At 39.3% G+C, this 21,757-nt stretch overlaps 1 protein-coding gene across 4 annotated transcripts in view; it reads left to right on the plus strand.

The window, feature by feature from the left end:
- The first annotated feature begins 429 nt into the window (after positions 1-429).
- fhod3b (formin homology 2 domain containing 3b) overlaps positions 430-21,757 on the plus strand; it is a 114,318-nt gene continuing 92,990 nt past the window's right edge. For 3 of the 4 annotated variants that reach the window (XM_030157322.1, XM_030157323.1, XM_030157325.1), the window contains exons 1-3: positions 431-931; positions 7,279-7,385; positions 16,599-16,663. In XM_030157322.1, the coding sequence (XP_030013182.1) occupies positions 767-931; positions 7,279-7,385; positions 16,599-16,663 (337 nt within the window). In that variant the 5' untranslated portion in view covers positions 431-766. Of the gene's footprint in view, positions 932-7,278; positions 7,386-16,598; positions 16,664-21,757 lie in introns of all 4 variants that reach the window. The other variant, XM_030157321.1, reaches the window with a different exon arrangement.

Genomic DNA, 21,757 nt, shown 5'->3' on the forward strand with positions numbered 1-21,757 from the left:
GTTAGTAAACACTGAAACTCATCTATACACAGTATTCATGGGCTGCATCATGTGTAGCTCATTTATTTAAATATTCATGTTTTTGTAAAATTATTTTGTGTGATTCCTATCGTCTTTTTCATGTGAGACAGGTGGGGCGCCCTTTATTTCAGTACTCAAAATGTGACTTTTCAATACTCTTTCTGTGTGTGTGTGTGTGTGTGTGTGTGTGTGTGTGTGTGTGTGTGCCTTTTCAACAGTCTATAATGATAATACCCAGCCTTTCTGGACCGGTGCCAGTGTGGATGAGGACCCCTGTCTGTACTTCCCCTCTCGGCCACTGGAGGTCGCCGTTGTGCCTGTAATCTGAGCTGTGTCTGCCGGCTGGGCTCCGGCTGCTGTGTCCCCTGGCAGAGTTAGTGCTGGAGGAGGGAGCCGCTTCTTCCCATCTCTCTCACAGACCAGGCGCCAAGTGTTGCAGTCCCGTCCGCAGCCTCAGTCTCAGTCTCCCCCGGCGCCTCAACCGCCCGCAATGCCCTTGGACACCGCTGCCCTGCTCGGTCTCAGCCCGCTCTGAGCAGCCGGATCTGTACTGGTGGACTGTTGTGTACCCTGTCCGGAGTCCTCTGCACTGCGTGAAGCGAATGGAGAAGGTCCAAGGATAACAGAGGGTGCAGGATTGTGCTAGTGCAGAAGACCTGCCGGTAGTCTGCGCGTCTGTCACAGAAGCTTTGGTGTCGCATCCACTATTTTGATCATCTCCAAAAGCGTCTTGCATGGATACATCATGGCTACGTTTGTATGCAGGGTACAGTTCTTAGATGATACTGATCCGTTTAACAGCACCAATTTCCCAGAGCCCACCAGACCACCTCTGTACACTTTCAGGGAAGATATTCCACTAATAAATCAGATTGCTGGAGTCCACAGGCTGCTGAAAGCTCCACAGAAGGTATGCAGCATACTCGTGTCTTGACTGTGCCTCTTTAAAGTGTGTGTTATGAAGATCTAATTTTGGTTTTTAATTAACTTAAATGTGCTGATGAGGTCACCATCAACAACATACTGCACCTCTTTGCCCTAGCTGGTGTAGGATGCTGAGGAAGCAGAATTCTGCGGACAGCTGGAGTATTCACAGTGTCAGTATGATTTGATAATAAGTAATATGAGGCGATGCTGAAGAGGATTAAAACACACATTTTTTGGCAGAGAGGTGGAGGCAGGCATCTATTAATGTTTACCTCAGCCACAACAGTCACACCCTTTCAGTTTAACCTGCCTTATATAACACTACTTTCACACTTCTGCAATATTTTGAGGCAGCTTTGTCATTAAATGAGAAGAAGGAATAGTTTTTCTCATTTGTGGTATCATAAATGACCTGAACTGGAATCTTTTTAGGAAACCATTCATGTCATTGCATAGCCAGTTGGAGTGGTTGGGATCAAATGTCCTGTTTGTCATTTGTAAAGAGATGGGAAGAGCTTATTCGATGACTAGATTGATCCAGATCAAAGGATTTTAATTCATGTCCATTAGATTTCATCTGAATCCAGATTTGTCATATATCCAAACAGTACTTTTTTATTGCCTCTGTTTTTGACATTTTTGACATCCCTCAGTTTCTTTGTCAAATCTCCTTTTTAAACAGTTAATACACCTTTTATCTGCCAAAATCGACCATAACCACATAAACTTCAACAATCCCATAACCTGTGGAAGTTTACACAAAAGCCAGTTTTCTGTTTGTTTTCAGAAAGCTATCTCTTGAGAAGTTTGATTGAAACCTGACTGTGCAGTCTGATTAGACCATAAAACATCCAAACACATTTTTGCAAAAGTCCCCATCAGCTGATCATAAACAAAGCGAAGGGGCCACCTCATCTGAGGTTAGGTCTTTATGAGTATTTATCTTAGTCTGGCCAGGAAGTCGCGTAAATAGAAAGTTAATTTGGGTCTTTCTTCATTCTGTCAGATCAATGCTGCTCCATCTTGTTTGAGTAGAGTTGGTAAGATAAGTCACGGAAGCCTCAGGATGCTGTGGATCACCACAAGCCTGGCTCTGATTCTGCAGCCCACTCAGTCTGACCAGCAGGGTGGGATGGGAACACTTACCACTGTTTGAGAGAGAAGCGGGAAGCGGGTAGAATTAAAAACACAAACAAAGAGTTGATGTACTTGCACAGCCAACTGGTCTTAGTTTAGTAGGAGGCCAGCTGGACCACAAACTAGATGGAGAGGGAGTACTGGTGGTGGGGTCTGCAGTGCCTTGTTTCTCAGCTTTAGCCATGAACATGATCGTAAATATTGAGTTGTGTGAGCTGTATTGTGTGAATTTTGTTCAAAGAAAACAATTCAGGTGGATGGTATGAACATCTCCCCACATTTGAGCAAGAACTTGAAGGGATTCCAATCCCCAAAAATGTGAAGACTCTGGAGTGAACCTGTAAATACCACAGACAACAAACCTGTTGTCTTTAAACTCTGTCCCTGTGGATGTGCAGGTCAGCCTGGTATAAATAGCACAGCGCAGCACTAACACATGGTGCAGACAGAGTCAGAACAGTTAGCATATGCTGTTCCTGTCAGTTCCAGGCTGTAGACAACAGACCAGTGTATGTCTGTGTGTGTATTGTATGATGATCATTGGGTTTTACATGAGATGAGTTTACTTGTGTTGCTGTACAGAGTCAAACCTCAACTTCAGCTCATAATAATGAGTGTTTACAGTTTATATCAACAAGTTCATACAGTAAATGATTAGCCGTTGTCAGGATGTAAGTTCTTTCTTTTTAGTTGATGGAAAACACTGTGGTATGGTTTATTATAACTGTGCATGTAGTGTATTATGAGAGCAATGTTGATTTTTTTTTTGTTCTGAAACATTGCTTTGTAATAGACAGTTTGTGAGTACAGTAAAATGAGCATATTTTTTAAGGAAAGTCCAATATGACTTGTCATTACTTGTTTGGTGATAAAGGAATAGTGATTCATTTACAGTGGATTCCCCCCCCCCCCAAATTCTGTTGTTTATGTCAACACAAAGAATGCATCAAAAGTCCTTCATAACATTTTTTTTCAGTCAGTGGCTTGGTGGCCTTGAGGCCTTGTATCACTTTGCAAAGTAAAACTCAAGGATGGGGATTGTGGGAGAGAAGTGTGGGAGACTGGACTCTCACTTTACCAATTTCAAATGTTGGGCCGGTTGTTTTCGTGCATTTTTTTCCTTAAAGAATTACAGAGTCCCATAATGAGAAGTTATGTTAAATGCTGTAAAATACAGGTTCCTCCTTCATGCCTGTCAGAGCTCCTTTAAATTCTTTTACACATTGTTATGCAGAGTTGAGGTTTTGCTGGTCTCTGCATTTTGCAGTGTTGTCTCAGCAGACGGTTCTTTTCTGAAGTATGCAGTATCTGTGGATGGACTCATCCACCGCATGCTTGACAGGAACAGAAGATTGCTGTTGTGGTTGCTCCTTCATGCATCAAGTGTGTTCTAAATCAGTTGCCTTAATAGAAAACCCACAAACACCATCCTCACCTTTATCACACATACTTGAAATGTGTTTTGCTTCCATTGTTGAGCACACCTTAGAAAATTTCATCAGGTTAGGTAACACAGGTCTAATATTTGCACTAAACTGTGTGCAATAGTTTCTGTGTTTCTTTCAAATAAACAGTATCCTATCTCATTCCAGATGTCTTCCCCCCTGCGCAATACAAAGAAATTTGGAGTGAGATAGCAGTTTTAAATTGGAAATTGCATGGTGTTTATTTTTAGTTTTTCTGCCTTAACTGCCTCCCTGGTCAGTGGACCACAGTATGGTGGTTGAAGGGAGAGGCCAGACCTCAGTGTGTGAGTGGAGCACTTGTGGTTTAAGTCTCTGGACCTCGCCATCACAGGGCTGCCATGGGTTCATGTCGTGGGCAGAGGACAGCTAAGGAAGCCGGTGCTGCTGATAATCTGGTTCCGGTTACCTGTGCTGTAGATGGATTAAAGGACACTTATGTGCATCACTTGGCCTGGATATTTAGTGCAAGAGTGGTGATGGGTAATCTAGACCGGTTGCATAATGAGAACCGGAGATGGAGAATAGACGTGATAATGTTTAGATGGTGAGCAGATAGAAGGATGTACAGATAGGGGTGGATTAATGGATTTGTATAGGTCTGGTGCACACTTCTGCTTTTTTACTCATGGTTTGGAAGTGGAAACGTTATGTGGGGAAACGCATTTCTTGAATCCACAGTTAGCTAATTACTAGTTACAGCTGCAACTTCAGCCCAATGTTTTGTCTATTTGAGGTTGTGATAGAGAGTGTGAAAGAGAGCAGAGGCTTTTCTGACTGTTTAGTCAACATTCAGTTCAACAATAATTAAAATATAGCTTTGAAGAACTGAAATATGTACAAAGATAAAAAAAAAAGTACAGCCCATGGACAACATCAGGTCTGCTCTGTCGTGTACGCTTCATCATTAGGGTTAGAAGCAGCTGTAGTCACAACAACTGTATTTCCTGGGTGGCAGCTAAGGTAAGGGGAGACACAAAAACATCCAGAACTAGCTAGAAGCGTAGGCCTGAAGTGCGTATTTTGGAATCATTATACTGGTTTTGGACGCTGGCAAGAGTCCTGGTTGGAGGAATTAACAAACATTCAATAAAAGAACAAGTTTTCCTTGGACTGGTTCAGTGTCTGACATGTCAGGGCCCAGCCACTGGTCAGACTATATGATTTAGTATGTCTTCTTCATGCTACATTTCATATTACTGTCACATCCATTAATTTCAAAAACATGTCAGTCTATTGGCATTAAAATACTGGGCTATCTTTGGCCTGTGAGCCTGGATTCCCTGAGTCCTGAATCTGTCCTGTGATCTGGAGAAGTAGTTGCTTAGATTTTCTGTTTACATCTTTGTCTGTATTTTTTTCTCTTAGACTACTGTGTTTTTGTATCTTTATATAACGATTAACCCTCCTACCTGTATGCTAACTACATTTCTTCCACTTTATCTTGGTGTCCTCCCAAAATGATGATAGAACTATTACTCCAACAATAATGTTTTGGTTTACCATTCATGGAAAGCAAACAGGACGGCCCGAAAAGGAGCAAAAGGGGAAGAAAGTTGGAAAGAGAGTGAGAGTTATCCTAACCAACCACATGTTTTGTTTCACTTCTCAAATATGACAGTCCTTGAGTGCTGTAGTGCTGTAATACAAACAGAGCGGCTTAGCAGATCAAAGCCATCAGAACCATAATGTCTTTCCCAGCCTTTTTCCTTCATGTTCAATTAAGTTACTATCATATGTTGGTGGAATGTGAACGGCATCAGGCCCAGCAATAACCAGTCAAATTTAAAAGACACATGCTTTGAAAAACTGCATGTAGTTGTTTACATGTGTTTCTTTTCTTGCATTTCACAAAAATAAAAACTTAGAAGGATATGATTTGGGATGTTAAATGAGAAAATACATAATAGTCTGTGCAACAGTACACAGCTCTGGATATGAGCTAAAAAAAGGACTGTACAGTTAAGTTTATTCGCTGTTATTTGTCAGGAACCATGTACAAATGCATTAATCTTATACAAAAAGAGATTAGGGATGCTCTGATTTATCAGCCTGACATCAGTATCGGTATATAAGATGTTTTTTATGGATGGAAGCAGCAGATATTCATCTTGGGTATATATTAACCCAAAAAGACCCAAACAGCCCCTGACAACCAAAAGCATATACTGATCTAAAATGTTTAATAGCTTCTGAACCACTAATCCTATCAATACATTTAAATAATTGGTGTAAGATGCAGTTTGTCATCTTTTCATGGTCATCAGATATGACCCATTTGGACGTTCAGAGGGTCTGTAGTGAATGTGGAAACACCGTCATCTTCTACAACATTGATTCACCAGTAAAATCCATGAATTTTGACAATGGTTGTAGACTTGAGTTTATGTTGAGTTATTGATGTCTTTGCTGAAAAAGTCACTTATTCTTGAGTTTTCTGTGTTTATGATATGATATTCCTCAACTTTAATCTGAGCTTTTATGAATCTCAACATGATCACTAAATGAAATATTGGTAAAAACAAAACAAAACTGATTTTCACTGAAAAACCACAAAATGCAGGGGATAATATTATAATAAATGGTGATTGATGAATTAAGAAACGTTAAATATTAAGAAAAAAACTTACTTTGGACCTGCCACAAAAGTAGCACTGGGTCTTTATAGTTTAAGGTTTTTCTTACATTTGTCTAAATTGAATTAGTGTTCATTCAAAAATAATGTAACGAATGGGTGAAAGACTTGTATACAATGGAGATTTCTTTGTTAAAGGGGATAAATAACATCAAAAAACTAAATAAATAAAGGAACTGAAAGTAACGTGCCAAGAATTTTGCAATCTGTGCATCCTTAAATGAGGTTTATTGCACTAGATTTAGCTAAAAGCCAATTTCTATCTTCAGTCCCTAGGCAGACAGCCACAAAAGCAAATACAATATAAAAACAAATGTCTATAACTGATATACAGTTCAGATGACTGGATCAAACATATATATGGAATGTTGTTATTGTGCTCTCTACTTCAGTTTTATATATGCCCTCCTCTAATGCTGTTTGTTTTCCCGTCCTCTGCCTCACCGTTGGAGTCACTGTCCCGCTGAGCTGACAGACTCAGAATATAAATAGGTTAACGTCTCTAATTTGGAGGTCAGCCAGACAAGTGAACAGATCCTCTCATATTTTAGCACGCTGACTGCACTCAGCCAATGACAACTATTCAAGATCACACAAATCATGCCTTCTCTCTGAAACTGTCCCGCGTGATGAAAGTTTATCAGTCGGGGAGAGTGGGGAGATACAAGGCACCACGCTGCCAAGTCCAGAATCTGCACGACTTCTCTTTAACCTTGCTCAGCTTGTCATTGTAGAGTGCTGACAGGACTTGATAAAATGACTCTATATGGCTCCACTGCCAACTGTACCTAAACTACATGAATCATTCAGAACATAACTATAGATGAAACAACTCTACAGAGATTGAACTCAAACACAGTCTAGGATAAGTTAACTCATTTTGAGGTCAGACTGTGTCATGATCCCTACAAGACACCAAAGTCCAAAACTGGTTTGCATTGCCCTTTTGAAATGTAGATTTGAATGATACTTAAGTTAAGATGATCCCAGCTTTAAATGATGTGTGTCAAATCTTCTTTATTGCAGAAGGATAAATATTAAGGTCTTCTGGACATTAATGACTAACACATGTTCACCTGTCTCCTTTTTGTGTAGGCTGATGACTGTGCACTGCAGTTGTCCCATAATGGTGGTTACCTGGACTTGGAGTCGACCCTGGCAGAGCAGAAAGATGAACTGGAGGGATTTCAAGAGGATGGAGGGTAAGATGAAATCAGATCTCATTCTTTCACTCTTCAAACACTTACATGCACTCAAGAAATTGAAAGGAAATAACACTGCACCTCAGTTAAATGTTTTAAACTGAATTCATTTGCCTCTTAAAAAATTCAAGAGCTTCTGAGATTGACAATACAAGACTAAGACTCTTAAGTCAAATGTCACAGGACAGAGTTTTCGATCCCTGATCATCAACGTATGTATAATAGACCCGTGGTTATTGCTCCTCTCTCTCAGTTGAATCCATTACAGTGCTTTGGATTCAGATCAAGTGAGTTAGTGATGGTCTCAGCTAATTGAACTGTCCTGTCCAAAAGCAAGAGGCGCTAAATCAGTGGAAGAGTCCAGGGAAAAGGCTTTACACAGACATCATTCATGACAATAATCATTTAATTTGAGTATCTTCACCAACTCCTCTGTGAATCAGTGACACACTGAATTAGTTTATGTCATGTTGTTTTTGGATAAGTGGGAGTGATGCTGTTAAAGCCCTAGCATATAAAGTCTGAGTCTTTATATGTATTTATCAGCTCTGTCTTAGAAGTCAACATTTTTTATTGATTAAATGTCTCAGAGTTTCCATGGCATCCATCCATTCGTGTCCCTTAAAATACCTGGCCTCCCTGGCAGAGCAGCAGCACTGATGTCATCTAAACCACTTATGAGGTGTAGACGTGTCTCATGAGTAATCACCCTCATCACAATTGAACTTTACCACAGTGTTCTCATTAGAAGAACTCAAACTACAAATGCACACCTTCCACTCTACAGTTCTCAGCTTTTGATTGAGCTCAACTTTTCTCTGTAATATGTAGTTAAACAAGACTTGTCATACTTCGTAGATCTGGATGAAGAAAAGAAAGGTTTAAAATTGTGTTAGTTTCATTATTGTTTCATACACTTTTGTTGGCCAATTACTTTATTAACTCCACATGTTTTTCATGCGCTGAGGAGAGTGTTCATATATCATTCATGTGCTGCCCACTTTAGATGCTTACAACCCAAGGTTGGCATGAGAGTCCCTGGTCGGCTGGACCACAAACATGTATGGATTTATTTGTCCAACTTGGAATTCATAAGTTACTCTCTGGCTTGATGTTTCTATTGGATGTTGAGAGTGCTGTCTTTTCCCAGTTTCATCTGAAATTGTTAGGAGCTTATTGAGAGCTGTGAGGTTAAAGTGGTCCACTTCTTCTCTCGTCAAAGGCTTAGCCTGCCAGGGCCTGTGTTGTGCCAGCTGGCACAGGCAGGTATGGATGTGTGTCATTAAACCCACACAGTGTTGTCTGAGGAGGTTGGGGGTGAAGGTGGTTAGCCAATTATTTTGCAAAAATAGGGCAGTTGTGCTCTCTGGCTCTTTTATGGCGCTGATGTGTCCAGGAGTACACCCCCCCACTGCTCCATGTTGTTGATTTGATGATTATTGAGCTAATAAAACATCTGATGGAGCATTGCACCTTTTCTTATCTGATTTTACTTTTGTTTTCACCCTTCTGATATTACATGAAATCTGTCAGCAGCAGTCAGAGCTCCAAACCTATGACCTTTCAGAAAAGTATTTGTGAATTTCCCTGTTTTTTTAGGGGATTTTAGAAGCTGATCTTTAAGTAACACCAACGCACTAACCACAGTTAACAAGCCAAATGGTGCTTTCATTTATTTACTTCAAGTCCAGCCATCATTGACTGAAAAGAGAAGCAAACCGTATGCTTCCTGAGTTCCTGAACTCTCCCGATCATTGGCTATTGAATCCATCTGTAATTGATATTAATGACAGGTTACATTCCTGAGGTGCCTGTGTCATACCTAGTGTCTTTACAATCAGATTAAAGTATGATCCTCTGACAGAACGCTGCAGAGCCAGGAGATATCCATGTCACAAGAGCTTAAGGACCATAATCACTTCCACACCATGTTATGAAGCTCAGCTATAGGAGATTGTGACTCATAAATCCCCTGTCCCATCTCTGATACAGTCTCACTTCAACTTATAAACTGACCATATAGAGGAGACACAGCATACGCACAGTTTAAGGTGTATCTTTCAGGTTCCCAGCTATGACAGATTGAACGAATCTCATGCACAAACGTCCCTTCGTTTGTAGTCAATTGACAAGTCATCATTAGACGGGCTCACAGACATTTATAGCCGCTGAATGTTTTTTGTGGATTGAAGAGTGTGAGCCCATTTTAACTTTTCAGGGGAACTTGGATCTGATGTAGGAAAAATGTTACACAGTGCTCATGTGCGTGGTTGGGCTTGATGTTGTTTTTGCTCAGATATGTGGCATTGATTGACAGATGATTAGTAAAGTTAGGTCCTCAAGGACGTATTCCCTGGCTTGTCTTTAGAAGATAACATGCGGTCCTGTTATTGACCGCCTAATTGATTCAGCATGTGAGATGTGTAGCTGACATGTAGCATAGGAGAAGACACTTTTTGGACTTTCACTGCCTTAGCACATACAGAATAAAGGACATGTGAAAACCAACAACTTTGTGCTGATCATGCCCTTCTTGTTTTTATTGTGTATTCGTGATGCGTTCGTCAACTGCTCAGACATCGAGCACATTAAAATCCAACTTTTCTCTGCTCTGTAGGCCTCAGCTACTCCGAGTTTCTCATTGTATCCTATCATCTCTCTCAGGACAGCTCCGCTTTCATTATTTTCATTTTTTTCTGACCCACTTGGACATTGTTTCACAGACGCTCACAGCACACAAGATTTTCATTTGAGGAAAAAAGAAAGTGCATTTGAAAAGAACCAGAAGAATTGTCAAACACAGTGCAGCTTAAACTTCAAGGAGGGAAATAAAACACCAGTTGTCCCCACTGTGTTTGCCTAGCAGTTTAAGGGTATTATTAACAGAATAGAACAGCTTGGTGATTGTTTAGCATGTGAACATGTGTGTGTGTGTGTGTGTGTGTGTGTGTGTGTGGCTAAGTGTGAGAGCTGGTAAATGTTTAGCAAATCAGCCCCTCTGAGGGAAATGAATTCTGCTGATAGTCTTAGCTTAATTTTTCAGCCTCTTACCCCCCGGTTTTTCCGTGGGTCCCTCATCACAATCCATGGCGCTCACCAAGAAGTGCTGAGTCAGGAGCCCTAGTGGGGCCTTCTTGTCTGGCATTAATTGGTCCATGAGGGGAAGTACTGGCTTTACTGTATTCCAAGTGTGTGGGTTCACTTTCTGTGGGTACACAATTTGTGTTGTTTTATAAACAGGATCAGTAATGCTGTCTTAGATAAAGCCAGAGCGTGGAGTTGGCAGACATCCACCGGTTCAGTCGCTGCTGCGCTGGATATTAGGATTAAGACAAAGGTTTATGAGGGAGATATACAGCCGAGCAGAGCCAAGAGAAGAAAATAATGTGGGGTCTATGCTACAATTGCCAGGTGTAATTGTTGAGAATCCCACTGTATTCCTGTAACATTTTATTGATGATGAATAAGGTACCATTTATGTCATTAGGAAAAAGATTTATAGTGGACTCCATCTTTTAATGTCTGCAATGTTTAACAAGAGTCTGCAGTCGTACTCTGAGGCACCACCATTACTGCATGATCAGTATCATTTTATCTAATTTTGATTGGTTGTTTGTAGGGCTGGGTGATATGGAAAAAAATCATATCACGATATAAATCAAATCACTATTTTTGTCAAGCTTAAATTTTCCGTTACTCATGTTAGTGGTCAAGACATCAGAAGGTTATTTTTGATTTAAATATGATTTATTTTCTGTCAGAGACTGAACATGACAGATGTGCTGATGGGCATTATACAACTGTTTAGATCAATAAAATAAGTACATATACACTGAACAAAAATATAAACGCACCACTTTTGTTTTTGCTCCCATTTTTCATGAGCTGAACTCAAAGATCTAAAACTTTTTCTGTGTACACACAAGGTTTATTTCTCTCAAATATTGTTCACAAATCTATCTAAATTTGTGTTAGTGAACACTTCTTCTTTGCTGAGATAATCCATCCACCTCACAGGTGTGGCATATCAAGATGCTGATTAGACAGCATGATTTTTGCACAGGTATGCCTTAGGCTGGCCACAATAAAAGGCCACTCCAAAATGTGCAGTTTTATCACACACCACAATACCACAGATGTCACAAGTTTTGAGGGAATATGCAATTGGCATGCTGACTTCAGGAATCTCCACCAGAGCTTTTGCCTGTGAATTGAATGTTCATTTCTCTACCATAAGCCATCTCCAAAGGTGTTTCATAGAATTCATGAAGAAGACTGTGCGAGGAAAATGGTGGTCACACCAAATACTGACTGGTTTTCTGACCCCCCTGGACCACCCAATACAGTAAAACTGCACATTTTAGAGTGGCCTTTTATTGTGGCCAGCCTAAGTCACACCTGTGCAATAATCCTGCTGTCTAACCAGCATCTTGATATGCCACACCTGTGAGGTGGATGGATTATCTCAGCAAAGGACAAAGGAGAAGTGCTCACTAACACAGATTTAGACAAATTTATGAACAATTTTTGAGAGAAATAGGCCTTTTATCTACATAGAAAAAGTTTTAGATCTTTGAGTTCAGCTCATGAAAAATGGGAGCAAAAACAAAAGTGGTGCATTTATATTTTTGTTCAGTGTATTTAAAACTAAATTAAAAGTCTGACCAGCAGGCCAAAACATTCAAGTTTTAAAAGAGAACACAAACAAAACAGACCATCTTCACAAAAAAATACCGGGGGTTTATACGTGCAGGTGCATTCTTTAACTGCTGTATTTGGCATAAAACTGAAAGTGAAACTTAAGGAAAGATGAGTGTTTGCGTTCTTCACATAGGCTATCTGTATTCGTTCGGTACACCTCGGTATTGTATTGAAGGCCCCGAACTGAAACGGTTCACACCCTACTTTTCAGTCACCTGGTCGCCCAAGTTCTCGGTCACATTTTCTCCTGAGGGAACAGTCATTATCTTCCGCTGCAGCCCAAACATTAGTGTGTGTGCTGTATCTGCTCTTACACCTGTGCTGTGTGTGTCAACCTAACTTGACGTGGCTCTAGCATGATTGGTTCGGTGCGGTGCTACTTAATTATAATTGGCTGTTCAATGAATTCTATCGAAATTGCATCAAGCATGTCTCATATTTCTATCAAGGAAAAGTTATTTCGTGATATATTTCGTGATCGTTTTGTTGCCTTGCCCTAGTTGTTTGGTGAGCTCATTGTCTTGATCATTTTTCTCCTTCATATAAAAATAAGTGTGGCTGAAATCAACAGGTCCAGCTCCATCTTTGTTGTTATCAAATGCCTTCTGATTCACATAAGTGATTCCTTTATTTATGCTGTGAAAGCTCAGAAAAAGTAACCTTGTTGCAAAAAAAATATAAAAATTGCTTTTTTTTCAAACTGTTCCTAAAAAAGTACTTGCACACGAAACAATCACATGCAAAAACAGACCTTGTGAGTCATTGTGTAGAATTGAAATTCAAGATTAATGTATTCCTTCATTCAAGATTAGTAGCAGAAGTAGTTTTGGAAGAGTTATTTTAACTGTATGAAATTTCTAACAAATGCTTTAAACTGGTTAATAAAGTTAAAAAGTGCTAAAAACATGAAACAAAGAGTTTAGATTGAGAATAGACTAATGGGATTGGGTGTTACATTCTACATAAAAACTTTTTACCAGAATGAGTATATGCAGATGTAAGCCCTTTGTAACTTTCATTAAATTACAGATTTTCACAGTGACTATAACTAATTGCAGTTACATTTACAGGGTGGGGAAGCAAAATGTACAATATTTTGAGGCAGGGATTGAAAGACAGTGTATGACCAATTAGTTTATTGAAAGTCATGAGAATTTATTTGCCACAAGAAAATTTACATAATAGAAAATGTTTATATTCTATGTGTCCTCCTTCTTTCTCAATAACTGCCTTCACACACTTCCTGAAACTTGCGCAAGTGTTCCTCAAATATTCGGGTGACAAGTTCTCCCATTCTTCTTTAATAGTATCTTCCAGACTTTCTCGTAATAGTTTTGCTCATAGTCATTCTCTTCTTTCCATTATAAACAGTCTTTATGGACACTCCAACTATTTTTGAAATCTCCTTTGGTGTGACGAGTGCATTCAGCAAATCACACACTCTTTGACGTTTGCTTTCCTGATTACTCATATGGGCAAAAGTTTCTGAAAAGGTATGGATAATAGTGTTAGGTATGATTATGACATCAATATATGTTTGGTTTCAAAACAACTGACGTAGTGCCTGCTGAGAAAAAACAACTAAATGTTCATTGTAAATTTTGCTTCCCCACCCTGTATATTGATCTGTGTGATTTAATTATGGAACTCCAACACTGCGTAGAAACATGATTTTCTAATGATAAAAATCAGATTCAATAGGAGCTGTGCTTGGGTTGATTATACAGTGAAAGAAAGCAGCACAGTCTGCCAGAGATGAACAAAAGACCAAGAGAGAACCAAGGAATCCAGTAGGTATTATCCCAACATGTAACCAATTTGTTGTTCGTCTGACATTCTTTATAGTAATGATGTAACTTAGGACACCCGTCTTTACAGGCCTACAGCACTGTCTGTGAGCGTGTCCAATTTTTATATTTAATTGGTGAGGGGGGTCTGAAAAACCTCACTTATAGTCCACGCACGTTTGTTTAATTTGATAATGAGCACGTTGGCCTGTGTAGCCTCAGGTCTTGGTTAATCACAGGGATACTGTTGCAGTGAAGCAGAGAGAAAGCAGACATTCGTGACAAAATGGCTCTGGTTACCCGTTTGCCTCAACAGCATTGCTGCAGATTAAGTTCCTGTTTGCTGTCTCATCTCACCAGTGAAGGTCCATGTTGACAGATATTGCTCCTGTGTCGCCTCTGCTTGTTGCTGGATATTATATTTGATAAACAGTGAGCATATGCAGACTTTCCCTGCCATGTAATATGCTTGTGTGCATGTCAGCGCAGTCTACCACTGACTGGTCATGACAGGAAAGATGTCAGTGTGTCTTTAGGCCTGGATGTGTGAAGCAGTTATGGGGTAAATGCAGCAGAATGAGCGGCCTTATGTGCTGCTCGTCTTTTTGTGTCTGTCAGACCCACTGCTGCTTGACAGTCACTAACACAGTGACAGTCGAATGTTGGCGCCGCGCCAGGCAGAATCACACAGCCTTTGTGCAGGATGAATAAAAGCCTATTTGTCAAAGAGCTGAATTAGACGGGGAGTGTTGTGCAACTTTACCTGCTGCGCTCCCTACAGTTGTGTCTGCTATCGGTTTAGTAGTACACGAGCTGGTCTGGAGATTAAAGCTACGATCTGTTACCCAAATGTAAACAAATGTAGTGACACCTTAAGACACAGGTGTCAAACATGCATCCCGGTGGCCAAAACCGACCCGCCAAAGGTTCCAATCTGGCCCGCAGGATGAATTTGCAAAGTGCAAGTTAGGGCATCAAACTCAAAAATAATATTATAATAACCTATAAATAATGACAACACCAATTTTTCTCTTTGATTTAATGCAAAAAACATTAAATTATGAAAATGTTTACATTAACAAACTATCCTTTTAACAATAAAATATGAATAACCTGAACAAATATGAACAATCTGAAATGTCTAAAGAGAATGAAATGCAATTTTAACAATATTCTGCCTGTTATTAAAAGTTTTGTGCCTCATTATTTTGTGCCTTTGTAGATCTGATTTGTAATGTATATGTATGCATGAAAAGTCAAGGCAAAATATTGATAAGATTGTACTTATATTTCTTAACAAATTTCATTTTTTTCAGATTATTCACAACCTTTTTGTTTGGATAGTTTGTAAACATAAATATTGGTATAATTGAATGTCATTTTTTTGCGCTAAAACAATTTGGAGTTGTCATGATTTATTGGCTATCATGCTGTTATTTAACTGGTCCGGCCCATTTCAGATTAAATTGGGCTGAATATGGCCCCTGGAAGAAAATGAGTTTGACACCCCTGCTTTAAGACAAGAAAATTGCATCATGGTCGAGCTTTTTCTAGCTGTCATGCTGCAAAAAGAGCCCCAGTAGAAATACACCACAAAAGACATATTCTACATTTATGATGATGTATTAATACTAGAATAAGTCTAGTTTCTGATGGATTATAGTGGGCCTGTGGTATTATGCAAACCGTAATGTTCACTTGTCATTGGGTAAAACATTTGATAAATTAAAAGTATAGTTCTTGATTTGTTTTTGGCATCACTGGACAAACGTTGCATAATTCCCATCCAGAATAGTGTAATTTAAGTGTTCTGAGAAGACATGAGACTGTTGTTTCTGCTCCTTCCCTGTGTTTTCAGTCCTATAATGGCCAAATTTTGGCATTTTCAGAAAGGTAGGAAGGTTAAATACATGATTGACAGCTGTTTTAACCAATGGCTGATGAGATTCTTTTAGAAAAGTAGCTTTACTTTTCCAGTGTCAGGTTCATCCATATTTATATTTTCTCCTTTGAATTGGCCTGAAAGTGTAGAGCTGCAGATGGAAAGTGTGTGCTCTGGTGTTTTTTTCCAATCATTTCAGTTCCTGCAGCTTTAAGAATAATTAAGAATCAGTTCCCAGCAACAAAACTTTTTATTTTCTCTTCTCTTTTCTTTTTTTTGCAGTATGCTGTTCACATTGTTATTTTAAAGTGTGGTTTTCTGAACACATAAATTTGCATTAAACACCGCAAACCCTGTCAAGCTAAAAAAAAATGTGTTAGACTATAATCTGTACTGCTCTGACATGCTTTTACTTCCACAGTTCTATAGCATTGGGGTTCACTGTTGTTGTCTTTGTTTTGTATTGTCATTCAGTCATTGTTAGCAGTTGACAGGAGGGTGATAGGGTCTTGGCGTATCTCCATTAATACAGGGGGGTGGGGCTGACCTCTGTGTTGCTCCCATCCTTCATTTTCTCTAAAGGACACCATTGCCTGCTCTTCTTCTCAACCTGCTTTCAGTTTTCAGTCTATGCAAAGTATTAAGCAGTGTGAGAAAGTCACAAATATGTCATTTTTAGGGATGAATTTATATTTGATGATTGTTTTGCCCAGTTTTTCTTGCCAGTTAATTGATGTTTTTGTTTACAAACATACACAAAAGTACTTACACAAAAATTAAAATTGCTTTATAACTAAATATCATTTCTCTTTCTCTTCGTTTGTCTTACTGTTTTTTTTACAGACGAGGAAAGAAACACAGTATAATTCTTCGGACACAGCTATCTGTCAGAGTCCATGCCTGCATCGGTGAGTAAAAAAAGCACCCTACAAAAACTGGGTATATTTTACATCCAACGTCATGATGGTTAATTTGTTTTCCTCGGTAGAGAGGCATGAGCTTTAATTACCTCTATTACCACTGGATTACTTTATTGAGGTACTTGTTGAACTCACACAGTGGCAGTTTTGGGAAATAGCGTCAGATCTTAATTTGACTGAGGATTAATAGCATTTCAACAACACTCACTGAAAAAAGAGCACTGGCACTGAGCAGAGACTTAAAACACATTTTATGTTTTTAGAGTTACTGTGTTCTGTCACTTTGTTTTATTGGGCCTCCTGGTGTCTTTGAGTAATGTGAGGGAATGAGCACAAAGAGCTGAGTGAAAACATATGCAAACACACACGTGGCGTGGAATACACACACACACACTATGTACATTGCCATTGCCATTTGATTAAATTGATGATCCTAACTGGTTTAGCTTATCCCCTTCTGCAAATGTTTAATAAAAAAGGTAAACTATTCTGACACAGTAAACATGCTTATTAAGTCCTACAGGAATTAATAAGCAGGTAACTGTAAAGTAATTCACCAGATAATTGTAAGGTTTTAGAATTTGCTGCTATGGCCAGTGTGTACTTTCAGAATGTGGGGGGAACACAAAGACGCACAGTGCCTCCTCCCCTACAGGCTGCAAATGCAAAAATAATCCACAGCCTGGAAAAGCTATTAGGCTGTAAATTGTCTGATTTCGCGTTCAGTCTTTTCTGTAGCATACTTGAACCAAACCAAGGTGCAGCCCTCTTCATTTCTCACTATGGTATTCATATCTTTAATTGTCAGTTGTTGGTATTTATTCTGTTTATGTTTAACCCTAAAAGACCTGGAACATTTTTTTCCCTCTACATCTAACCTTTCCTGAGCAATTTATCACTATTTATTATTTTATCCTTTGCATTTTTCAATGAAAATCTGGTATTTTCCTAGATTTAATTTGCTGATCATGTGTTTGTTCATAAAAAATCAAAAGCTATTATATCAGAACAGAGAAAACTAAAACCAAATTGGAGTTTTTAACAAATGTGTCATTAACTAAATGTAAAAACAAGAATCTACAAATATGGTCATAAGTCAAACTGCATGTGTTTCATTGGTGAAGATGATGGAGCATATGAACGTCCAAATGTCTCATATCTCATTTCAGTGAAAACCTGCAAGGAACTGCATTTTACCTGAATTATTTAATTGTATGGATAGCAGTAGTGGATCAATGATTATTAATCATTTTAGATCAGTACATGCTTTTGGTTGCCGGTGGTTTGAGGGTTAAAACATTCAGAAGCTCCTGTTCGAGACTGTTCTGTCAAGGCAGATGATCAAGTTCATTCGTGAAACTCAAGAGCATGGGCAGCCTTTGTTTGGACTTGACGCATGATGATCATGAAGATTATTTCTCTTTGATTCTTTTGACGCTGTAGCCTAATTATGTAATTGATACATTGAACCTGTCATCATATATACAGCATCAGCAGGTTTTTTTTTTTTTTTAGATGTGTTTAAAATCCTATGGTTGCTCTTTGGTTTTATGGGCATGTTCAATAGGCAGAAAACCTCTGAAGATCTTTGTTGACATAACAGATCACTGAACGTAGTTGTACAGAGAATGGTTGGCTGAATGTCATCCACACTCTCCATCTGAAGTGGCTTTACTTTATTCTTTCCTCCTGCTGTTGCCTGGCCCTGCTTAGTGAAGCCTGGGGTGTGGCAGACAGACTTGCTGCCCTCCTTTAAGTGGATGATTACCCTCTTTCTCTCTAAGTTGACAGCCACCTGTTGTCTTCTCTAGTCTCCCTCAGTGACTGGCCATGTGGCTAGCTGATTTATTTTTTCTAGGCAAGGTGGTCACTGTTACTGTAACTTGCCCAGACATTTGAGCCTAATTTTATCTGACTCGAGGGCTTACCTCGTAGCCCCATGAGTGCAGAATTACTGGGTGATTTTCCTGCTCCACACGGGAGATAATTCGTTAGTCTTCCAAAGACAAATGGCATGGTATTCCTTAGGCTGTGCACTTGCTCTGCATTAAGGGATTGAGTTCCTTGCTGTCAGTTCATAAAGACCACAGTATCCCAGAGGAGAGCCCCCCTATTGTTCGGCTTTGTGTTTCCGGACATCCTCTTTTGTCTTTTTGTATTGAGAAGTGTTATACAATGAAAAAGCTACATTCTCAATAAAGGGCTTTTGGACAATAGCCAGAACATAGTGTACAGAGACATGGCACTATATTACCAAAAGTAGTGGGACATCTGCCTTCATACACACAAAAACTTTAATGGCATCCCATTCTTAATCCATAGGGTTTAATATGGAGCTGGGCCACCCTTTGCAGCTATAACAACTTCTACTGTTCTGGGAAGGTTTTCCACCAGGTTTAGGAGTGCGTTCATGGGAATTTTTGACAATTCCTCTAGAAGTCCATTTGTGAGGTTAAGCACTGATGTTGGACGAGAAGGTCTGGCTCACAGTCTCCTCTCTAATTCATCCCAAAGGTGTTCTGACCAGGCTGAGATCAGGACTCTGTGCAGGCCAGTCAAGTTCCACAATACCAACTCATCCATTCATGTCATTATGGACCTTGCTTTATGCACTAGTGCGTGGTCATGTTGGAAGAGGAAGGGACCATCCCCAAATTGTTCCCACAAAGCTGGCAGCAGGAAAATGCGCAAAATGTCTTGGTATGATGGAGTATTAAGAGTTCCTCTCACTGGAATAAAGGGCCAAGCCCAACACCTGAAAAAAAAGAAACCACTCTGGAATCCTCACGTCACCAAACATTACATTTGGCATAATGCAGTCAGGAAAGTACTGCTCTCCTGGCAAGCACCAAAGCCACACTCTTCCATTGGATTGCCAGACAGAGAGGTGTGATTCAGTCCAGAGAACAGTCTCCACTGCTCTAGAGTCCAGTGGCGGTGTGTTTTATGCCACTGCATCTGACACTTTGCATTGCACTTGGTGATGTAAGGCTTGGATGCAGCTGCTTGGCCATGAAAGTCCATTCCATGAAGCTCTCTATGCACTGTTCTTGAGGTAATCTGAAGGCCACAAGAAATTTGAAGATCTGCAGAACAGTGTGAAAGTTCTGCACACTGCGCCTCAGCATGCACGGACCCCGCTCTGTGATTTTACGTGGCCTACCACTTCGCTTCGTGGCTGAGTTGCTGTTGCTCCAGATTGCTTCCTTTTTGTTATTATACTACTACCAGCTGACCGTGGAATATTTAGTAGCAAGGAAATTTCATGAATGGTCTCATTGCACAGGTGGCATCCTATCATGTTACCATGCTTGAATTCACTGAGCTCCTCAGAGTTGACCTATTCTGTCACAAATGTTTGTAGAAGCAGGGCGCATACCTAGGTGTTTGATTTTTTACACCTGCAGCCATGAAAGTGATCAGAACATGTTTATTCAATGATTTGGTGAGGTGTCCCATTACTTTTGGTAATATAGTATATAAGCATTTGAAACCGACTTTCTAAATCTTTTGAGAATCCTTCAGAAAAAGGTTGAAAAGGCTTGAGTTTTAGGTCAAATGATACATGTGTTGAAGTTCTTTTTGGATGTTAGTTTACTTTTAAATACAATCAACTAGTGAGAATCTATCCTTGTTTCTTGATGGGTGTTAAATTAGCTCACTGTTTAGATATTCTGATTATGCCAGAGGCTCCGTTTGTAGTTGTTGTCATTAAGGCTGTTTTGTACAAAACCCATACCATGTATTTTAAGTTTTTAATTATGTTGTTAAGTACATAACTTTGATTATGTTTTCTGGCTTTTTGGTTTTGTCCAAATTTACACATCAGAAGGCTATATTTCAATTTGTGTGTTTGTGCCAGTGTGCATGTGTCATGAACCACAGCAAGACCAAATCCAGGCTTCCCTAATCATAGTCATTAGTGCTCACAAACATATGGCTCTGCGTCTACCAGGCAGAAATGTGTGCACCAAAGTCAGTGGTAAAAGTGCCCAGCCAAAGAGCTAATGGTTTATTAAACTGCTTTTTACCCATCCACCTCTGGCACCATGATTTGTTGTAATCACACAGTGAGGCAGCAGTCCAGGCTATTTCTGTGCTGAAAGTACCTATGAGGCAAAACAAAAGGTTTATCTGGCTGCTCTGTACACAGTCTCATCCTAGAAGCTTGACCTGTTTTAGAACCATCACACGTCAATGGAAAGAAGCCTTGATGACACACAGCAAAGTAGTATTTTAAGGTCAGGTGATACTTTTTTCAAAATCTACCGTCCAGGGTTAATCCATCAAAGAGAATCATGACACAACCATCTTCAACACATAATGTAGCAATTTCTCAACAAAACTCTCACACTAAAATGAGGTTGATTAAATTAAATTAATCTTATTTTACACTACAAAGAGTGAAAAAGGAGAAAAAAAAAAAGCAGAAAAGGCTGCTATTTTTGACTGGTAAATGACCTAAAATGTTTGGATTGTTAGCTTATTGATATAATATATAAATCAATGGAAAATAAAAATTAATTTTAAGGTTGAAAAATATTTGTATAAAGATTGTGCCAGTCTGGAAAAACACGTGTAGAATCTGACTTTAGTGGCATTAATGAGATATGCTTTATGATTACATTTTACCTGACAAATATCACTTTATTTGTGTGTAAAATGGATTTTAAAATTTTGTCAAGCCTAGTTCTCCAAAACAAAATGTGCTGTTTGCCTAATAAAACAATTGTTAAATCTGCAAACATAGTAACATTATATTCCCAATGAACATGTAAAGTAACAGTAACTAGTTATCAGTTTCAATTTGATAGTTATTAATGCACATAATATATATTTCCTGTGTTTGTTCGAGCCAATTGAAGGTTCCCTATATATTTAGCATTAGTCATATTTTTGGCCCAGTTGTGATATCTGCGTAACTTTAGTCTCCTAACACTGCTGCTTCATTTTCCATCACTGGCTATGCCCTTCAAAAAATATGATTTAGGCAATTATGCTGCGAGGCTAAGGATATGCAAACTTGATATGGGATCAGGACACTTACAAAAGGCCCAAATCAGTTATATTAAGATAATTGTT

Source organism: Sphaeramia orbicularis, chromosome 16 (assembly GCF_902148855.1).
Source record: "Sphaeramia orbicularis chromosome 16, fSphaOr1.1, whole genome shotgun sequence".
In the NCBI taxonomy this organism is placed as follows: Eukaryota; Metazoa; Chordata; class Actinopteri; order Kurtiformes; family Apogonidae; genus Sphaeramia; species Sphaeramia orbicularis.